This window comes from Ranitomeya variabilis, chromosome 4 (genome assembly GCF_051348905.1).
Source record: "Ranitomeya variabilis isolate aRanVar5 chromosome 4, aRanVar5.hap1, whole genome shotgun sequence".
NCBI classification, from domain to species: Eukaryota; Metazoa; Chordata; class Amphibia; order Anura; family Dendrobatidae; genus Ranitomeya; species Ranitomeya variabilis.
Window position 1 is genome coordinate 700,180,677 of NC_135235.1, and position 21,635 is coordinate 700,202,311.

Below are 21,635 nucleotides of genomic sequence, written 5' to 3' on the forward strand. Positions count from 1 at the left end.
CCACCACATTACCACACATAATCCCGCCCCCCTAACCCACCACCACACATAATCCCGCCCCCACCACATCACCACACATAATCCCGCCTACCACACATAATCCCGCCCCCCACCACATGCCGAGCTTTAGCTGGCTGGAAACATCTAGTTTATTTATATAGCACCATTGATTCCATGGTGCTGTACATGACAAGGGGTTACATACAAATTACAGAAATCACTTACAGTAAACAAACTAACAATGACAGACTGATACAGAGGGGCGAGGACCTTTACCTAACTATTCCTTGGTGGCCCATTCACAAAACTTAAACCATAATCAGGTTCCTCGCATCATGTTCTCTTACATGATACATGCAGTTAATAGCCTCTGTGTCTGTACTGCTACATATTTAGGCTGTTAACTGGTTCATGCAGCTTTACATGAACACCTGAGCCTTACACTATGGCTGGTCCAAATAACTAAAGCAATTGTTACCATCCACCTCTCGTGTCTCCCCTTTTCCTCATAGTCTGTAAGCTTGCGAGCAGGGCCCTCATTCCTCCTGGTATCTGTTTTCAACTGTGATTTCTGTTATGCTGTAATGTCTATTGTCTGTACAAATCCCTCTATAAATTTGTAAAGCGCTGTGGAATATGTTGGCGCTATATATAAATAAAATTATTATTTAATATTATTATTATTATTATTATTATTATTATATTACTCACTTTTATAGCACCATTAATTCCACAACTCTTTACACTTGTCAACTATTCTTGTTTGCTACCTGTTCGCAAAGGTTGGCACCCTCTTGAAACACAATCGTCGACTAGCCCTGGTTGACCTCGCTATCTCCTCAGCCTCCCCGCTGCAGATTCCACCTGCAGAACGCAGATTCGCTCTAGCAATCTCCACCTGCTGGATGCATACTCCCCTTAGCACCCTTCCCCTACTAGCCTCCCCTCACCTTTGGACGCGGCCCCAACAGGGCCCAGGGGGAGACTAGTGGGGGCTGCAGGGTCCAGGGGGGAGGCTAGTGGGGACTGCAGGGTCCAGGGGAGGCAAGTGGGGACTGGGGGCTGCAGGGCCCAGGGGGAGGCTAGTGGGGGCTGCAGGGTCCAGGGGGGGCTAGTGGGGACTGGGGGCTGCAGGGCCCAGGGGAAGGCTAGTGAGGACTTGGGGCTGCAGGTCCCAGGGGGAGGCTAGTGGGGGCTGCAGGGTCCAGGGGGAGGCTAGTGGGGTCTGGCAGTTCCCACTATCCTTCCCCTGAACCCTGTTGGATGCAGCCTCCAGTCACCACTCGCCTTCCCTCATCAGCCACACGCTGCCAGGCGCAGCCACCTGAAGCCTCTTCTGCTCAACAGACTCAGAGACAGGACGCAGTCTCCTCACTTTACTCTGCCTGACTGCCCGCCGCCTCCTCCTCAGCCTACTTTGTCCGCCCACCGACACATTGCACGCTGCTCTGCTTGGAATGAGGAAGTGCGAGCACGAGCAGCGTGACGTCAGGACAATGATGCACCCCGGCTGGCAGCAACTTAAAGGTACAGTGCCCATTTTCATCTGTCCGATGCATTAACAACCCTGTAGGTTTATCTTTAAATCACCACAGTGTTGTTATGCATCGGGAGTTCGGCAGAATAGAAGAAAATGTCCAGGGGTCCGATGAACAGAAACAAAGAGAGGGGGGACCGAGTGGAGTGAGCTGCCAGCGTGTTCGGGCTCCCCTTTTTGCCTCTGACCTCCGCGCCCAATACTGTAGTAATGGCTGTAATGCCCTGATGGCGGCCCTGTCTGAACCCCATACAGAACCTGTGGTCCCTCATAAAATGTGGGATCTACAGGGAGGGAAAACAGTACACCTCTCGGAACAGTGTCTGGGAGGCTGTGGTGGCTGCTGCACGCGATGTTGATCTTAAACAGATCAAGCAACTGACAGAATCTATGGATGGAAGGCTGTTAGAGTCATCATAAAGAAAGGTGGCTATATTGGTCACTCATTTTTGGGGGGGTTTGTTTTTGCATGTTAGAAATGTTTATTTCTAAATTTTGTGCAGTTATATTGGTTTACCTGGTGAAAATAAACAAGTGAGATTGGAATATATTTGGTTTTTATTAAGTTGCCTAATAATTCTGCACAGTAATAGCTACCTGCACAAACAGATATCCTCCTAAGATAGCAAAATTTAAAAATAACCCACTCCAACTTCCAAAAATATTGAGCTTTGATATTTACGAGTCTTTTGGGTTGAATGAGAACATAGTTGTTGATCAATAATAAAAATAATCCTCTAAAATACAAGTTGCCTAATAATTCTGCAAGCAGTGTATACTCGAGTATAAGCTGAGATTTTCAGCCCATTATTTTAGGCTGAAAGTGCCCCTCTCGGCTTATACTCGAGTCATTGTCCTAGTGGGTTGGTGGGGGAGGGGGAGCTGCAGCTGTCACATCATACTCACCTGCTCCCGACACGTCTCTGCTTCTCCGGGCGCCGGCAGCTTCTTCCTATGTTCAGCGGTCACGTGGTGCCGCTCATTAAAGTAATGAATATGGATGCGATGGATAGGGGTGGAGGACATGTTCATTACTTTAATGAGCGGTACGATGTGACCGCTGAACATAGGAAGAAGCTGCTGACGCCCGGAGAACATCTGTCAGTGAGAAGCTGCCAGCGACCGCGCCGGGAGCAGGTGAGCATAACGGGGGAGCGTGAGCATTCCGATATTCACCTGTCCCCGTTCCACCGCCGGGCTGAGTCTTACGCGTCCTCTGGCTGTGACGTTCAGGTCAGAGGGCGCGATGACGTGGTTAGTGTGTGCGCCGCCCACTGTCTGAACAGTCACTGCAGAGAGCCGAAAGACAGAGTGGCATGCGGCGGTGGAACGAGGACAGGTGAATATCGCAAGTGAGGGTGTCCCCGCCTGCTCAGGACAAGAGGTTAGTATGTCAGTTATTTTTTTATAGCAGCAGCAGCATATGAGGCAAGTGTTTCTATAGAGCATCTTATGGGGCCATAATCAACCTTTATGCAGAATTATATGGGGTAAATGTTTCTATGGAGCATCTTATGGGGCAACAATCAACCTTTGTGCAGCATTATATGGGGCAAATGTTTCTATGGAGCATCTTATGGGGCCTGTTGTGAGCTCTGTTTTCGGGCTCCCTCTTGTGGTCACAGATGGTATTGTGTGACTTTGGTTTTTGGGCTCCCCCTGGTGGTTTGGTTTAGTTTCCTGCGGGTCTGGCTGATCAGCTGTCTCGATATCCACCAGGGAGGCTCCTATTTAGCTCGGCTTCGCCTCCACTTGTCGCCGGCTGTCAATGTATTCAGTGCTATTCTGTTTGCTCTTGTTCATCTCGGTTTCTGCCTCTTCAGGATAAGCTAAGTTCTGTTTGTATATTTTTTGCTCATCTGCCTGCAATATGATTTCTATTTATGATGAGTCTAGTCCAGCTTGCTAATATTTGATTTCCTTTTTGCTGGTAAGCTCTGGGTCGGAGTTGCTTCCCCCGCACCGTTAGTCGGTGCAGGGGCTCAAGCAATCTAGCAATCTCTGCGTGGATATTTTGAATAGGGTTTTGTATTGACCGCTCAGTCCCCTTCCTATTTTCTGCTATCTAGTTTTAGCGGGCCTCGTTTGCTAAATCTAATTTCATCTCTGCGTTTGTGCCTTCCCCTTAACTAACCGTTAATATTTGTGGGGGGCTATTCTATCTCTTTGGGGTCATTTCACTAAGGCAAGCGAGGACTTTCTTTCCCTCTAGGATTAGTCAGTTTCTCCGGCTGTGACGAGACGTCTAGGAATTTTTTAGGTAACGTTCCACGGCTACTTTTAGTTGGTGCGGATAGGATCAGGTTGCGGTCAATCTAGCTACCACTTCCCCAGAGCTAGTTCTCGTTAGTACTTAGCTTGTCAGTCCTGCGATCCTTGCCACTGGGATCATAACAGTACAGCCGGCCCTTAAGGTGTTAATTGCATGGCTGAAGCAGGAGAAAAGAAGCCTGGAGAAATTTTTTTTTTCTCTCTCTCTTTGCTGCCGTGTGTCTAGTTGCTGTGTGTCTGGCTTCTATCCTCCTCTTAATCTTGGTGTGGCTCTGAGTTCAGCTGCTGATATGGATATCCAGAGTTTAGCCTCCAGTGTAGATCATCTTGCTGCAAGGGTACAAAGTATTCAGGATTTTGTCGTGCACAGTCCTATGTCTGAGCCTAGGATACCTATTCCGGAGTTGTTTTCTGGAGATAGATCTAGGTTCCTGAATTTTAAGAACAATTGCAAATTGTTTTTTTCTTTGAAACCTCGTTCCTCTGGGGATTCTGTTCAGCAAGTAAAGATTGTTATTTCTTTCTTGCGTGGCGATCCGCAAGATTGGGCTTTCGCATTGGCTCCAGGGGATCCTGCATTGCTTAGTGTGGATGCGTTTTTTCTGGCCCTTGGATTGCTCTATGAGGAACCTAATCTTGAGAATCAGGCTGAAAAAGCATTATTGGCCCTCTCTCAGGGGCAAGATGATGCAGAGGTGTACTGCCAGAAATTTCGTAAATGGTCAGTGCTTACTCAATGGAATGAGTGTGCCCTGGCTGCAAATTTCAGAAAAGGTCTTTCTGAAGCAGGGGCGGACATATCATTGGTGCAACCTGTGCGGCCGCACAGGGGCCCAAGAGGTAAGAGGGCCCATTTCTACTTCCAAAGCAATTGTAATTTTGCATACTTAGGAGCTTTTGGTCTTGAAAGTGCCCATATATTGTTCTTGCACAGGGGCCCTTTTCTGTATGTGTCCGCCAGTGTTCTGAAGCCATTAAGAACGTCATGGTGGGGTTCCCTACGCCTGCAGGTCTGAATGAGTCAATGACTCTGGCCATTCAGATTGATCGGCGTTTGCGGGAGCGCAAACCTGCGCACCATTTGGCGGTGTCTTCTGAACAGACACCTGAGTCTATGCAATGTGATAGAATTCTGACCAGAAGTGAACGGCAAAATTATAGACGGCAAAATGGGTTATGCTTTTACTGTGGTGATTCAGCTCATGTTATCTCAGCATGCTCTAAACGCACAAAAAGGATTGATAAGTCGGTCACCATCGGTACTTTACAGCCTAAGTTTATTTTGTCTGTTACCCTGATTTGTTCTCTGTCATCTTACCCGGTTATGGCTTTTGTGGATTCAGGTGCTGCCCTGAGTCTGATGGATTTGTCATTTGCCAGGCGCTGTGGTTTTGTTTTGGAGCCTTTAAAATTCCCTATCCCACTAAGGGGAATTGATGCTACACCATTGGCTACGAATAAACCTCAGTACTGGACACAAGTGACCATGTGCATGACTCCTGCTCATCAGGAGGTGATTCGTTTTCTAAGATGGTCCATTTGGTGCCCTTGCCTAAGTTGCCTTCCTCCTCCGAGTTGGTTCCTTTGTTTTTTCAAAATGTGGTTCGTTTGCACGGGATCCCTGAAAATATTGTTTCCGACAGAGGATCCCAGTTTGTGTCTAGATTTTGGCGGACCTTCTGTGCTAAGATGGGCTTTAATTTGTCTTTTTCGTCGGCCTTCCATCCTCAGACGAATGGCCAAACCGAGCGTACTAATCAGACTTTGGAAACCTATTTAAGATGTTTTGTTTCTGCTGATCAGGACGACTGGGTGACTTTTTTGCCATTGGCCGAGTTTGCCCTTAATAATCGGGCTAGTTCTGCTACTTTGGTTTCGCCTTTTTTTTGTAATTCAGGGTTTCATCCTCGTTTTTCCTCGGGTCAGGTGGAGCCTTCTGACTGTCCTGGAGTGGATGTTGTGTTGGATAGGTTGCATCAGATTTGGAATCATGTGGTGGACAATTTGAAGCTGTCACAAGAGAAGGCTCAGCGCTTTGCCAACCGCCGTCGCTGTGTGGGTCCCCGACTTCGTGTTGGGGACTTGGTGTGGTTGTCTTCTCGCTTTGTTCCTATGAAGGTCTCCTCTCCTAAGTTTAAGCCTCGGTTTATCGGTCCTTATAAGATTTTGGAAGTCCTTAACCCTGTGTCTTTTCGTTTGGACCTCCCGGCATCGTTTGCTATTCATAATGTGTTCCATCGGTCATTGTTGCGGAGGTATGTGGTGCCTGTGGTTCCTTCGGTTGAGCCTCCTGCCCCTGTGCTGGTTGAGGGAGAATTGGAATACGTGGTGGAGAAGATCTTGGATTCTCGTGTTTCTAGACGGAGGCTTCAGTATTTGGTTAAGTGGAAAGGCTATGGTCAGGAGGATAATTCCTGGGTTGTCGCCTCTGATGTTCATGCAGCCGATTTGGTTCGTGCCTTCCATGCGGCTCACCCTGATCGCCCTGGGGGTTTTGTTGAGGGTTCGGTGACCCCTCCTCAAGGGGGGGTACTGTTGTGAGCTCCGTTTTCGGGCTCCCTCTTGTGGTCACAGATGGTATTGTGTGACTTTGGTTTTTGGGCTCCCCCTGGTGGTTTGGTTTATTTTCCTGTGGGTCTGGCTGATCAGCTGTCTCGTTATCCACCAGGGAGGCTCCAATTTAGCTCGGCTTCGCCTCCACTTGTCGCCGGCTGTCAATGCATTCAGTGCTATTCTGTTTGCTCTTGTTCATCTCGATTTCTGCCTCTTCAGGATAAGCTAAGTTCTGTTTGTATATTTTTTGCTCATCTGCCTGCAATATGATTTCTATGTATGATGAGTCTAGTCCAGCTTGCTAATATTTGATTTCCTTTTTGCTGGTAAGCTCTGGGTCGGAGTTGCTTCCCCCGCACCGTTAGTCGGTGCGGGGGCTCGAGCAATCTCTGCGTGGATATTTTGAATAGGGTTTTGTATTGACCGCTCAGTCCCCTTCCTATTTTCTGCTATCTAGTTTTAGCGGGCCTCGTTTGCTAAATCTAATTTCATCTCTGCGTTTGTGCCTTCCCCTTAACTAACCGTTAATATTTGTGGGGGGCTATTCTATCTCTTTGGGGTCATTTCACTGAGGCAAGCGAGGACTTTCTTTCCCCCTAGGATTAGTCAGTTTCTCCGGCTGTGACGAGACGTCTAGGAATTTTTTAGGTAACGTTCCACGGCTACTTTTAGTTGGTGCGGATAGGATCAGGTTGCGATCAATCTAGCTACCACTTCCCCAGAGCTAGTTCTCGTTAGTACTTAGCTTGTCAGTCCTGCGATCCTTGCCACTGGGATCATAACAGGGGCCATAATCAACCTTTGTGCAGCATTATATAGGGCATATTTTTCTATGAAGCATCTTATGGGGCTCATCATAAACTTTATGGAGCATTATATGGGGTATATTTTATTATGGAGCATCTTATGGGGCCAATCATGAACTTTATGGAGCATTATATGGGGCTTCTGATTCAATATGGATATTCAAAAACACTTAACCTACTGATGTCTCAATTAATTTTACTTTTATTGGTATCTATTTTTAATTTTGAAATTTACCAGTAGCTGCTGCATTTTCCACCCTAGGCTTATACTCGAGTCATTACATTTTCCCAGTTTTTTGTGGCAAAATTAAGGGTCTCAGCTTATACTCGAGTATATACGGTATATCACAAAATAGGTTTGATGCTTCCTGTAGTAAATCAAGACCCAACATTTTTACAAATTTACTGTTTGGGAGATGAACAGATACAAGCTGATAGACTTTGTGAAGCTATACCGGAGACAAAAAAAAGACATTGTTTTGAATTTGCAAAGATTTTTCCATCAACACAATCAGTTAGTAATCCTTTTTAACCCCTCTGTGACCTTTGACGTACTATCCCGTCGAGGTGACCTGGGCCTATCTGACCCTTGACGGGATAGTACGTCATAGCCGATCGGCCGCGCTCACGGGGGGAGCGCGGCCGATCGCGGCCGGGTGTCAGCTGCATATCGCAGCTGACATCCGGCACTATGTGCCAGGAGCGGTCACGGACCGCCCCCGGCACATTAACCCCCGGCACACCGCGATCAAACATGATCGCGATGTGCCGGCGATGCAGGGAAGCATCGCGCAGGGAGGGGGCTCCCTGCGGGCTTCCCTGAGCCCCCCGCAGCAACGCGATGTGATCGCGTTGCTGCAAGGGTCTTACCTCCCTCCCTGCCTGCTCCAGACCCGGATCCAAGATGGCCGCGGATCCGGGTCCTGCAGGGAGGGAGGTGGCTTCACAGAAGCCTGCTCAGAGCAGGCACTGTGAAGCAGCCTGCACTTCAATCAGATCGGTGAGCTGTCAGAGTGCTATGCAAACTGGCAGATCACCGATCTGTATTGTCCCCCCCTGGGGCAAAGTAAAAAAGTAAAAAAAAAAATTTCCAAATGTGTAAAAAAAAATAAAAAAAAATATTCCAAAATAATGAAAAAAAAAAAATATATTATTCCCATAAATACATTTCTTTACCTAAATATAAAAAAAACAAAACAATAAAAGTACACATATTTAGTATCACCGCGTCCGTAACGACCCGACCTATAAAACTGGCCCACTCGTTAACCCCTTCAGTAAACACCGTAAGAAAAAAAAAAAAAAAACGAGGCAAAAAACAACGCTTTATTATCATACCGCCGAACAAAAAGTGGAATAACACGCGATCAAAAAGACAGATATAAATAACCATGGTACCGCTGAAAGCGTCATCTTGTCCCGCAAATAACGAGCCACCATACAGCATCATCAGCAGAAAAATAAAAAAGTTATAGTCCTGAGAATAAAGCGATGCAAAAATAATTATTTTTTCCATAAAATAGTTTTTATCGTATAAAAGCGCCAAAACATAAAAAAAATAATATAAATGAGATATCGCTGTAATCGTACTGACCCGAAGAATAAAACTGCTTTATCAATTTTACCAAACGCGGAACGGTATAAACGCCTCCCCCAAAAGAAATTCATGAATAGCTGGTTTTTGGTCATTCTGCCTCACAAAAATCGGAATAAAAAGCGATCAAAAAATGTGACGTGCCCAAAAATGTTACCAATAAAAACGTCAACTCGTCCCGCAAAAAACAAGACCTCACATGACTCTGTGGACCAAAATATGGAAAATTTATAGCTCTCAAAATGTGGTAATGCAAAAAATATTTTTTGCAATAAAAAGCGTCTTTCAGTGTGTGACGGCTGCCAATCATAAAAATCCGCTAAAAAACCCGCTATAAAAGTAAATCAAACCCCCCTTCATCACCCCCTTAGTTAGGGAAAAATAAAAAAAAAGTATTTATTTCCATTTTCCCATTAGGGCTAGGGTTAGGGCTAGGGTTGGGGCTAGGGTTAAGGCTACAGTTAGGGTTGGGGCTAAAGTTAGGGTTAGGGTTGGGGCTAAAGTTACGGTTAGGGTTTAGATTACATTTACGGTTGGGAATAGGGTTGGGATTAGGGTTAGGGGTGTGTCAGGGTTAGAGGTGTGGTTAGGGTTACTGTTGGGATTAGGGTTAGGGGTGTGTTTGGATTAGGGTTTCAGTTATAATTGGGGGGTTTCCACTGTTTCGGCACATCAGGGGCTCTCCAAACGCGACATGGCGTCCGATCTCAATTCCAGCCAATTCTGCGTTGAAAAAGTAAAACAGTGCTCCTTCCCTTCCGAGCTCTCCCGTGTGCCCAAACAGGGGTTTACCCCAACATATGGGGTATCAGCGTACTCAGGACAAATAGAACAACAACCTTTGGGGTCCAATTTCTCCTGTTACCCCTAGGAAAATACAAAACTGGGGGCTAAAAAATAATTTTTGTGGGAAAAAAAAGGATTTTTTATTTTCACGGCTCTGCGTTATAAACTGTAGTGAAACACTTGGGGGTTCAAAGTTCTTACAACACATCTAGATAAGTTCCTTGGGGGGGTCTAGTTTCCAAAATGGGGTCACTTGTGCGGGGCATCTACTGTATAGGTACATTAGGGGCTCTGCAAACGCAATGTGACGCCTGCAGACCATTCCATCTAAGTCTGCATTCCAAATGGCGCTCCTTCCCTTCCGAGCCCTCCCATGCATCCAAACGGTGGTTCCCCCCACATATGGGGTATCAGCGCACTCAGGACAAATTGGACAACAACTTTTAGGGTCCAATTTCTCCTGTTACCCTCGGGAAAATACAAAACTGGGGGCTGAAAAATAATTTTTGTGGGAAAAAATTTTTGTTTTATTTTTACGGCTCTGCATTATAAACTTCTGTGAAGCCCTTGGTGGGTCAAAGCGCTCACCACACATCTAGATAAGTTCCTTAGGGGGTCTACTTTCCAACATGGTGTCACTTGTGGGGGGTTTCTACTGTTTAGGTACATTAGGGGCTCTGCAAACGCAATGTGACGCCTGCAGACCATTCCATCTAAGTCTGCATTCCAAATGGCGCTCCTTCACTTCCGAGCCCTTCCATGCGTCCAAACGGTGGTTTCCCCCCACATATGGGGTATCAGCGCACTCAGGACAAATTGGACAACAACTTTTGGGGTCCAATTTCTCCTGTTACCCTCGGGAAAATACAAAACTGGGGGCTGAAAAATAATTTTTGTGGGAAAAAATTTTTGTTTTATTTTTACGGCTCTGCATTATAAACTTCTGTGAAGCCCTTGGTGGGTCAAAGCGCTCATCACACATCTAGATAAGTTCCTTAGGGGGTCTACTTTCCAACATGGTGTCACTTGTGGGGGGTTTCTACTGTTTAGGTACATTAGGGGCTCTGCAAACGCAATGTGACGCCTGCAGACCATTCCATCTAAGTCTGCATTCCAAATGGCGCTCCTTCCTTTCCGAGCCCTCCCATGCGCCCAAACAGTGGTTCTCCCCACATATGGTATATCATCGCATTCAGGACAACTTGGACAACAGATTTTGGGGTCCAATTTCTCCTGCTACCCTCGGGAAAATACAAAACTGTGGGCTAAAAAAATAATTTTTGTGGGAAAAAATTTTTGTTTTATTTTTACGGCTCTGCATTATTAACTTCTGTGAAGCCCTTGGTGGGTCAAAGCACTCAAAACACATCTAGATAAGTTCCTTAGGGGGTCTACTTTCCAAAATGGTGTCACTTGTGGGGGGTTTCAATGTTTAGGCACATCAGTGGCTCTCCAAACGCAACATGGCGTCCCATCTCAATTCCTGTCAATTTTGCATTGAAAAGTCAAACGGTGCTACTTCCCTTCCGAGCTCTCCCATGCGCCCAAACAGTGGTTTATCGCCACATATGGGGTATCAGCGTACTCAGGACAAATTGTGCAACAACTGTTGGGGTCCAATTTCTTCTCTTACCCTTGGGAAAATAAAAAATTGGGGGCGAAAAATAATTTTTGTGAAAAAATATGATTTTTTATTTTTACGGTTCTGCATTATAAACTTCTGTGAAGTACTTGGTGGGTCAAAGTGCTCACCACACCTCTAGATAAGTTCCTTAGGGGGTCTACTTTCCAAAATGGTGTCACTTGTGGGGGGTTTCAATGTTTAGGCACATCAGGGGCTCCCCAAACGCAACATGGCGTCCCATCTCAATTCCAGTCAATTTTGCATTGAAAAGTCAAACGGTGCTACTTCCCTTCCGAGCTCTCCCATGCGCCCAAACAGTGGTTTACCCCCACATATGGGGTATCGGCGTACTCAGGACAAATTGTACAACAAATTTTGGGGTCCATTTTCTCCTGTTACCCTTGGTAAAATAAAACAAATTGGAGCTGAAGTAAATTTTTTGTGAAAAAAAGTTAAATGTTCATTTTTATTTAAACATTCCAAAAATTCCTGTGAAGCACCAGAAGGGTTAATAAACTTCTTGAATATGGTTTTGAGCACCTTGAGGGGTGCAGTTTTTAGAATGGTGTCACACATGGGTATTTTCTATCATATAGACCCCTCAAAATGACTTCAAATGAGATGTGGTCCCTAAAAAAAAATGGTGTTGTAAAAATGAGAAATTGCTGGTCAACTTTTAACCCTTATAACTCCCTAACAAAAAAAAATTTTGGTTCCAAAATTGTGCTGATGTAAAGTAGGCATGTGGGAAATGTTACTTATTAAGTATTTTGCATGACATATCTCTGTGATTTAAGGGCATAAAAATTCAAAGTTGGAAAATTGCAAAATTTTCAAAATTTTCGCCAAATTTCCATTTTTTCTGCAAATAAACGCAGGTAATATCAAAGAAATTTTACCACTATCATGAAGTACAATATGTCACGAGAAAACAATGTCAGAATCGCCAAGATCCGTTGAAGCGTTCCAGAGTTATAACCTCATAAAGGGACAGTGGTCAGAATTGTAAAAATTGGCCCGGTCATTAACGTGCAAACCACCCTTGGGGGTGAAGGGGTTAAAACAGACTTAGAAAAAGTATGCCAAGTGCGGAATATCAGGGTGTAATAAGAGCAGACGAGACTCCGGTTGGTGAGCGCAGAAGGAGATTTAATTCTCCCAGTGTCAACGAAGTAGCTATTGTCATGGTTGGACAGGACTTTCTAAGCCAAGATATACAGTATTATAAGATGCACCGGATTACAAGACGCACCCCAAATTTTGAGCAGAAAAATAGGGAAAAAACTTTTTTTGTTTAATAAAATGGAGCTTCTTATAATCCATGCATCTTATTGCTTACCGGGGGTGTAGGCTGCAATGAAGTGGGGTCCCAGGGTCGCTCCTGGAGGAGGCAGGAGTGGCGCAGGTCGGGATGGGAAGGGGGGGGGTTCCGATGTTTGGCGCGCCACTGTGGGTGCCTCCGATACTGCTGCGGGGGTCTCTAGTGCTGCTGCCGGGACTCTTCCAACATTTTGTGAAAGGCTAGAGCCCCCGAAGTTCCATGGTTTCCTATGAGGTGGACTCTGGGAAAATGGCTGCCAGGGGGCGGCGCATGCGCAGATTGAGATCTCGGCACCAATATCTCAGAGATGAGATTTCAGCGCCGAGATCTCATCTCCCGAGATCTTGGTGCCGAGATCTCCTGTTGTGAATTTGGATTCTGGGCTCCCCCGGTGGCTACTGGTGGAATTGAACTGGTGTCTTCATCTTCTCTGTTCACCTGTTCCCATCAAGATGTGGGAGTCGCTATATAACCTTGCTGCTCTGTTAGTTGCTTGCCGGTCAACAATGTTATCAGAAGCCTCTCTGTGCTTGTTCCTGCTCCTAGACAACTACTAGATAAGTTGGACTCTTGTCCATGTTTGTTTTTGCATTTTTGTTCCAGTTCACAGCTGTAGTTTCGTTACTGTGTCTGGAAAGCTCTTGTGAACAGGAATTGCCACTCTGGTGTTATGAGTTAATGCCAGAGTTTTAAAGTAATTTCTGGATGGTGTTTTGATAGGGTTTTTAGCTGACCATGAAAGTGTCCTTTCTGTCTTCTGCTATGTAGTAAGTGGACCTCAAATTTGCTAAACCTATTTTCATACTACGTTTGTTATTTCATCTTGATTCACCGCCAATACATGTGGGGGGCCTCTGTCTCCTTTCGGGGTATTTCTCTAGAGGTGAGCTAGGACTAATATTTTCCTCTGCTAGCTTTATTTAGTCCTCCGGCTGGTGCTGGGCATCTAGAATCAACGTAGGCATGCTACCCGGCCACTGCTAGTTGTGCGTTAGGTTTAGTTCATGGTCAGCTCAGTTTCCATCTTCCAAGAGCTAGTTCCTATATATGCTGATGCTATGATCTCTTGCCATTGAGATCATGACAATCTCCATCTGCGCATGCGCCATCCCCGGCAGCCATTTTCTCGGCGTCCACTACATAGGAAACCATGGAACTGCGGGGGCTCTGACCTCTTACAAAATGTCAACAGAGCCCCAGCAGGTCCCCGCAGAAGCACGGAGACCCCCGCAGCAGAACCGGAGACCGACGCAGCAGCACCGGAGACCCCAGCAGCGGCGTGCCGCACATCGGAACACCCCCTCATCCCAGCCTGCGGCCTGCAGCGACCCTATGACCGTGCTCCACTGTGGCCGGTAAGGTACCGTATATACTCGGGTATAAGCCGAGATTTTCAGCACATTTTTTGTTCTGAAAATACCCCCCTCGGCTTATACACAAGTCATTGTCCAAAAAGCTGGTGGAAGAGCGGCAGTTGTGACATCATACACACCCTCCTCGGGCCCTTGCTGATCGGCGCTGCATCTCGGTTATCCCGACGTCGGCAGCTCCCCTGTGCTGAGCGGTCATGTGGCACCGCTCATTAAGGTAATGAATATGCAAGTATCTCCACTCTCAAAGGAGTCAAGCGTATATTCATTACCTTAATGAGTGGTAGCACGTGACCGCTGAGCTCAGGAAGAGCTGCCGCGCTGGGACAACAGAGAGGGGAGCACGGGAGATCCGAGCGGAGCCATGCATACAAGATGGGATGTGGGACCGGGGGATCCATGCATACAACAGAGGGAGCCACGCAGAGCAGGACAGGGGGAGCCACACAGAGCAGGACAGGACAGGGTGAGCCACACAGAACAGGACAGGAAGAGCCACACAGAACAGGTCGGGTGGAGCAACACAGAGCAGGACAGGACGGGGTGAACCACACAGAACAGGGCGGGGGGAGCCACACAGAACAGGACAGGATGGTGGGAACCACACAGAACAGGATAAGACGGGGGAGCCACACAGAGCAGGACAAGACGGGGGAGCCACACAGAGCAGGACAAGACGTGGGGAGCCACACAGAGCAGGACAAGACGGGGGAGCCACACAGGACAGGACGGGGGAAGCCACATAGGACTGGACAAGACATGGGGAGCCACACAGAGCAGGACAGGACAGAGGGAGCCACACAGAACAGGACAATGGGAGCCACACAGAGCAGGACAGGGGGGAGACACACAGGACAGGACGGGGGGGAGACACACAGGACAGGACGGGGGGAGGAGACACACAGGACGGGGGAGGAGACACACAGGATGGGGGGAGGAGACACACAGGACAGGACAAGACATGGGGAGCCACACAGAGCAGGACAGGATGGGGGGAGCCACACAGAGCAGGACAGGATGGGGGGAGCCACACATAGCAGGACAGGATGGGGGGAGCCACACAGAGCAGGACAGGATGGGGGGAGCCACACATAGCAGGACAGGATGGGGGGAGCCACACATAGCAGGACAGGATGGGGGGAGCCACACAGAGCAGGACATGGATGAGGGGACAATGCATACCCGGCTTATAATTGAGTCAATAAGCTTACCCAGTTTTCCTTGGCAAAATTAGGTGTCTCGGCTTATACTTGGGTAGGCTTATACTTGAGTATATATGGTATATCTGCATTGGGCAGCACGGTGGCTCAGTGGATAGCACTGCAGCCTTGCAAAGGAAAGGAAAAACGGAATATGAAAGTTTTTCTTTCCCTTTTTTTCTCCTTCACTCCCAGTTGGACCTTGTGTGCATCGGGTCCCCTAATTTCTACTATATTTAAGGGTTAAATAACACTCATATTTTTAACCTGATTAGTTTATTAATCAAACTCAGTTTTTATCTAACTAGTTTTCTCTAATTCCCTCTTTTCTTATCATAATAAAAAAAAAAGGTTTTTTAACCTAATAAAAATTGTTTTGTACTCATGTGCACAGCACGTGTATTTTTATAGGACATAGTGGGATATAACAACGCTTATATTTGATCTACCGCACACTTATGCATATTCATTTAGATTGTAACAAGTCCTCCAGCCTCTGTGCCTGAGGTTTCCATGCAGCTTGTGTGTTTTTTTCTAACAGCGGGCAAGTGATCCTATATAAAGAGCAGGAGACAGCTGGGACCTTCAGCCCTGACGAAGAAGGTTCGGTGACCTTCGAAACGCGTAGGCAATTTGGTCCAGCTCGGCACCCGTCCCCCGCTCTTTGCTTTTCACTCTAGGTGACGTCACCCAGACCACGCCCCCATATACACCGCTTCCATCTAGCGGCGCCTTCAGCCGAGGCTTGCCGCTTAGCGGTGCTCCAGGTGCACGTGGCGGCCGGACACTAGCAGGGGAGGACGCTCCCCATAGCTCTGCCGCCCCACACCGCCGTCTCTACCCCTAAGCTCCGGACACACAGGCCGCAGGTCACTTCTTTCTCTTCCGACCTACCAGCACTGCGATACAGACGCTGCACCGACACTACAGCCATACCACAGCAGTAAGTGTTTGCTTTAATTCCTCTCCAGGAACTGTTTGCATTACCAGGAAGTGGTTTATTGTTATCTGGCACTCTTTTGTCCCATTCTGGTACAAGTCCAGTATCATTAGTGGCTGCTATATCACGCTTAAACAATTTTAGATCAGTCACACATTACAGCACTGGCTGTCACTACTACAGGTGGCCGCCAGCCAGTGCATTATTAATTCATCTATCTAGGTTTGTCTTGCAAGTGCATGTATACCAGCACCCCAAGGTTCAAACTTATTCAGTGAACATTCTTTTATCCTGTTAGAGCGGTGACCTAATTCCGGTGACCTAATTCGCTTACTATTTTTCCTTTTAACACATGACAGACCCAGCACAGTAGCTGTCTAGGCACCAGCAGCTTTCGACGCACACTCTCTAAATCCTCTGGGTGTGTTTTTTACTCTTTTTCTTAAATATTTAGAGTGTATGAATACATTAATATAAGAAATGCTATCGCCAATTACGGCAACGTGGTGGACATTGGGGGAATGGCTATCTTACTAGCTACATTTACAGGAAGTCCCAGACATATGCACGAGTACGCTCAGGACGCCATGACACATGTTCGGATATCTGATGGTCCAGATTTGTTTATTACAGTTACGTGTAATCCAACTTGGCCAGAGATAAGGGAAGAGCTTCTGAATGGTCAGTGCCCCTCTGATCAACATGATTTAAAGGGAACCTGTCAGCAGGATTGTGCACAGTTAACCTACACACAGGCGCCATTATACTGATAACATTGATACCTGGTGATGAAATCCGTCTTGTGGTTGTGGTTTAATCTTTATTTACAATTTTCAGGTAATGAGATTCTCGTGCTCCGGGGCGGCCTGTGAGCGGGGCTCTATGTGGTGCTCTGCTTACATATTCATCTGTATGGCTACTGATAGGTCACTGATCCCTCACTGACATGTCCCCCACTTTATATACTGAATATCATATGTTTTGAAAGAAAAAAAATAACATTCAGCAGGCACGTGCCGGTGCCTGTGCCATAGCATGATCACATCTATAATGTCCATTTAATTATTTTATTTTGTGATATAAACTTGTTCAGAGAAAAAAAGAATTCTCAAAATTGCGCCGGCAGCGCCTGTGCAGTAACATCTATCGGCGATCCGAAGGATGCTACTACACAGGCGCTGACCGTGCCATTTTGTTTGAGGAAAAAAAATTGACTCCACCAAGATCAGATCGCCAATAGATGCCACTGCACAGGCGCAGCTGGGGCCATTTTGAGAGAGAATTTTTTTTTTTTAATAAGTTTATATCACCAAATAAAATAATGAAATGGGTATTATAGATGTAATCATGCTACAGCGCAGGCATCGCCACCAGCGCCTGCCTGCTGAATGTGAAATTATTTTTCTTCAAAACATTATATTCAGTATGTAAAATAGGGGGCAGGTCAGTGAGGGATCAGTGACCTGTCAGAAGCCATCAGTATGAATATCTAAGCAGAGCACCACATAAAGACAGAATACGTTCTGGATCAGGACTGTATGGCTGGTAAAAGGACGGGTACTGGATAGGAAACAGACACGATACGGTCAGGAACAGGACGGACTCAGGTACAGAATCACACAGGTGCAGGTTCAGACTGCACTGGTGAGGGTAGCGGTATAGGTGCGTACAAGATATATCAGGTTCTGGTAGAAGCAGGATGGGCTGAGGAGTAGGTTACAGAAGGATGCACATGATCAGGTTCAAACAGGGCAAGCATGATGGACAGGATCAGGATAAGGGAGCACAGGTACAGGGACCTTACAACTAAGTAGCAGAAAACACACTGATTACTAAAGTTGCTAAAGTTCCTCCCAATAATGGAGGGTGCTTTAAATATCAAACATCTCCATCATGTAACAAGAAGGAAAGGCTATGTGCAACACGAAGGGATAAGGAAAAGGGAACCAAACACTAGGGAAGGGGGGAGTGGAGACCCCTAGACAGATCTAATGTCACCCTGTCTGCCCTATCTTACCTACATAGGTTCCGCACCTATCACCGAGCGGGATACATAATCCCTGCCTGACCCTGGCGATAATCGCTGCAGCGGGAAGGACAGGATGAGCGCTAGACAATCCCACTACCGCTAAAGACAGCTAGGATACACAAAACAAGGGGAAACCTAGCTTGAGTAGACTCAGAGAAACACCCTCATCCTTCAAACTCCGCAGAGGACGCTAGGTGACTGCTGCAGCTCCAGGACTCACCAGGGACGTGCAAATAGAAAATATCACCCACGCTTGCCAGCAGCAAGTATATCAACACTCAGGTCCAGGCGTGGCCATTAGCAGCGGGGAGGTGGCCACTCGTCTGCAAATCAAACTACTGAGACCTTCTGCAGTGGATGCAGTGTAACGGTCTGCAGCCCCTGACACATCTGTCTCCCAACTATTGGCTGAGGATGTTTGCAGACGTGCAGGTGCTGCCCCTGTGATAGGCCGGAGCGCGCCCAGAGCACACTGCCAGGAGACCTGCGCCACACAACAGACTAGATTTCTGCCAAACCTTACCTGATCTTAAAGGGCAAGTTGCAACACCAGCAGAGGAGCTGAATGGCTGCACTGTGCGCACAGGACCTGTGATGAGGTCACAGGAGGGGAGGAGTCAGGGGTCACATGATCAGGGGCCTCAGTGTATGCAGGACTCTGCTGTGCTGGTTGTCATGGTGCTGGATGAGGGGAAGTTTATGTGTGGGGTCAGGATGGGTTTATAGTGTGGATGTAGCAGAGCCGTGTGTACAAGGTGTACAGAGCAGGGCCGCGTGCGTGCGAGGTCTATGGAGCAGAGCCGCGTGCGTGCGAGGTGTACAGAGCAGGGCCGCGTGCGTGCGAGGTCTATGGAGCAGAGCCGCGTGCGTGCGAGGTGTACGGAGCAGAGCCGAGTGCGTGCGAGGTGTATGGAGCAGAGCCACATGCATGCGAGGTGTACGGAGCAGAGCCGACTGCGTGCGAGGTGTATGGAGCAGAGCCACGTGCGTGCGAGGTGTACGGAGCAGAGCCGACTGCGTGCGAGGTGTATGGAGCAGAGCCACGTGCGTGCGAGGTGTACGGAGCAGAGGCGCGTGCGTACGAGGTGTACAGAGTGGAGTCGTGTGTGTATGAGGTGTACGGAGTGGAGCCATGTGTGTATGAGATGTGCGGAGCCGCGTGTGTACGAGCTGTATGGAGCAGAGCCGTGTGTGTACAAGGTGTACGGAGCGGAGCCGCGTGTGTACAAGGTGTACACACCATTGCTGCCGTACACAGTGCGCAGCAATGATAAATGTGATCGTGCTCCCTGGATCTGAACATCGTGACGTTTCGGTGTAATGACCTTTCTCAGACACTCGCTGGATGGGGGCGTTGTGGGCAGGAATATCTTATAGGATGCTGCACAATTTATAAAGCAATTTCTGGAGAATGAGGCGACCCCCAGAATGTGGCAGGAGATCTCGCTTCCGCGGCTCCGGAGGGAAGAATCACTGTTTGGTTTCTGGATTGTACATTTGTCTGGAATAATGTGCAGCTGCCAGAACAGCGACCCCCTCCCTCCACCCCCAAAGTGACCCCATTTCAGATCGACAGTCCTCAGGGAATCCATCTGGGTGTGGGGGGCATGTTGAACCCATAATTGCATCATAGATCTTTATATTTCTGGTCGTCATTTTTTCCACTAAAGTGTTGTTTTGGGTCCAAATTTTTCAGCTTCACAGAGTAAAATGGAGCCACAATTTATACAGAAATTTCTCCCCAAACCTGAGGTCAGAAATGACTGCACACGGCCGGGCTCCAATGGGGAGAGTCACTGCTTTGCTTTTGGAGCAGTAATTTGGCAATCCTCACTTGTGGGGGCCAACTGCAAAGCCCCCGAGGTGTGTGAAGACATACAACCCCCTAAAGTGACCCCATTTCGGACACTGTACCCACCAGGGAAGTCATCTCAGGGTGTAATGGGCATTTTTATCCCACAGGTGTCACTGGTTTCTTTTTCACTTGGTTGTGAAGATAATATTACATTTGTTCTGAGGTGCAGCAAGGGGTTCAGCTCAGGGGGGAAACATCTGAGTGGGCTCCTAAAAAGGTGTCACGGTGTTACCTTACCTGCCCTCTCAGCGTCTCCCTACTCACTATGGTCACCACACGGCTTCTCAGCATGTTGCTTCCATTTGGCCTTATGGCAGGTTTGGCCAGTCTCTACAGGAATATAACCCTGCTGTGTCCTTCAGAGATTAGGTCTCCAGCCTATCCAGTGGCGGCAGGTCCTATATTAGGCAGCTCCACAACTCTGCTGAATGTTGGTTCCTAGGCAGTTCATGCTTTTAGTGGTTGGGTTGTGTTGCCTGTTGTACCTCACACTTGTGTCTCTGACCCCCAATCAGCTGCTCCAGTCTTGATTACCTTGGAGTAGTACCTGGTGCTACCGTCTGTCCAGCCTATCCTCTCCACCAGTAGCTCTAGTGAAGACCTGGTGGACACCTTGTTACGCCCCTCCAGGGAAAGCCCGGCCCGTGGTGCAGGGGGTCCACATCCACCAGTGTTACACCAAGTAACTATGCACACCTCATAACTTTTGAAGCACAGATCATGCAGTGCGCATAGCAACAAATTTGGGCCACACCCCAATCCATGCCCATTCACCATAATGACAACACAAAACATCCAAATTACCTAATCAAAAGTTCACATACCCTGGTGATTTTGGCCTGATAACATGCACAGAAGTTGACACAAATGAGTTTGAATGGCTACTAAAGGTAACATCCTCACCTGTGACAAATGCAGGGAAAATTGTTCAGGATACAAAGAAAAACCCACAAAAACATCAGCTGAAATACTGGACTCTCTGAAAACAAGCGGTGTGGCTGTTTCAAGATGCACAATAAGGAGGTGCTTGAAGAAAAATGGGCAGCATGCTCAAGTCGCCAGAAGAAAGCCAAATGACCCTGATCAAAAGTTCACATACTTCATTTTTTAATACCATGTATTGCCCCCTCTAACATCAATGACAGCCTGAAGTCTTTTGGGGTAGTTGTGGATGAGGTTCTTTATTTCCTCAGATGGTAAAGCTGCCCACTTTTCTTGGCTAAAAGCCTCCAGTTCCTGTAAATTCCTGGGCTGTGTAGCATGAACTGCGTGCTTGAGATCTCCCCAGAGTGGCTCAATGATATTGAGATCAGGAGACTGAGATGGCCACTCCAGAACCTTCACTTTGTTCTGCTGTAGCCAATGACAGGTCAACTTGGCCTTGTGTTTTGGGTCATTGTCATGTTAGAACGTCCAAGTACTTCCCATGCGCAGCTTCCAGGCTGATGATTGCAAATTTGCCTCCAGTATTTGCTGATAACGTGCTGCATTCATCTTTCCTTCAACTTTAACCAAATTTCCTGTGTCTTTGTAGCTCACACATCCTCAAAATATCAGCGATTCACCTCTGTGCTTTAGGCCGGGGACACACACAACGTATAAAAAAACGGTCCGTTATTCATAGACGAGAATCGCACAAATGTTTCCAAAACAGTGATCCGTGTGCAGTGCGAGGATGCAATTTTCTCGCATCAAATGATCCTTTTGACATCTGTGTGACATCTGTATGGCATCCGTATGCCGAGATTTT

At 47.3% G+C, this 21,635-nt stretch overlaps 1 protein-coding gene across 3 annotated transcripts in view; it reads right to left on the minus strand.

Annotated features, from left to right (window-relative positions):
* The window catches only part of LOC143766451 (oocyte zinc finger protein XlCOF8.4-like), a 74,982-nt gene extending 54,333 nt beyond the window's left edge, over nucleotides 1-20,649 (minus strand). The window contains exon 1 of one of the 3 annotated variants that reach the window (XM_077254161.1): nucleotides 18,554-18,722. Coding sequence is in view for 1 of the 3 variants with exons in the window: in XM_077254158.1 (XP_077110273.1) it covers nucleotides 20,123-20,176 (54 nt within the window). In the remaining 2 variants the exon portion in view is untranslated. Of the gene's footprint in view, nucleotides 1-18,553; nucleotides 18,723-20,122 lie in introns of those variants that run through there. The other 2 variants (XM_077254158.1, XM_077254160.1) reach the window with 2 other exon arrangements.
* Nucleotides 20,650-21,635: the final 986 nt, after the last annotated feature.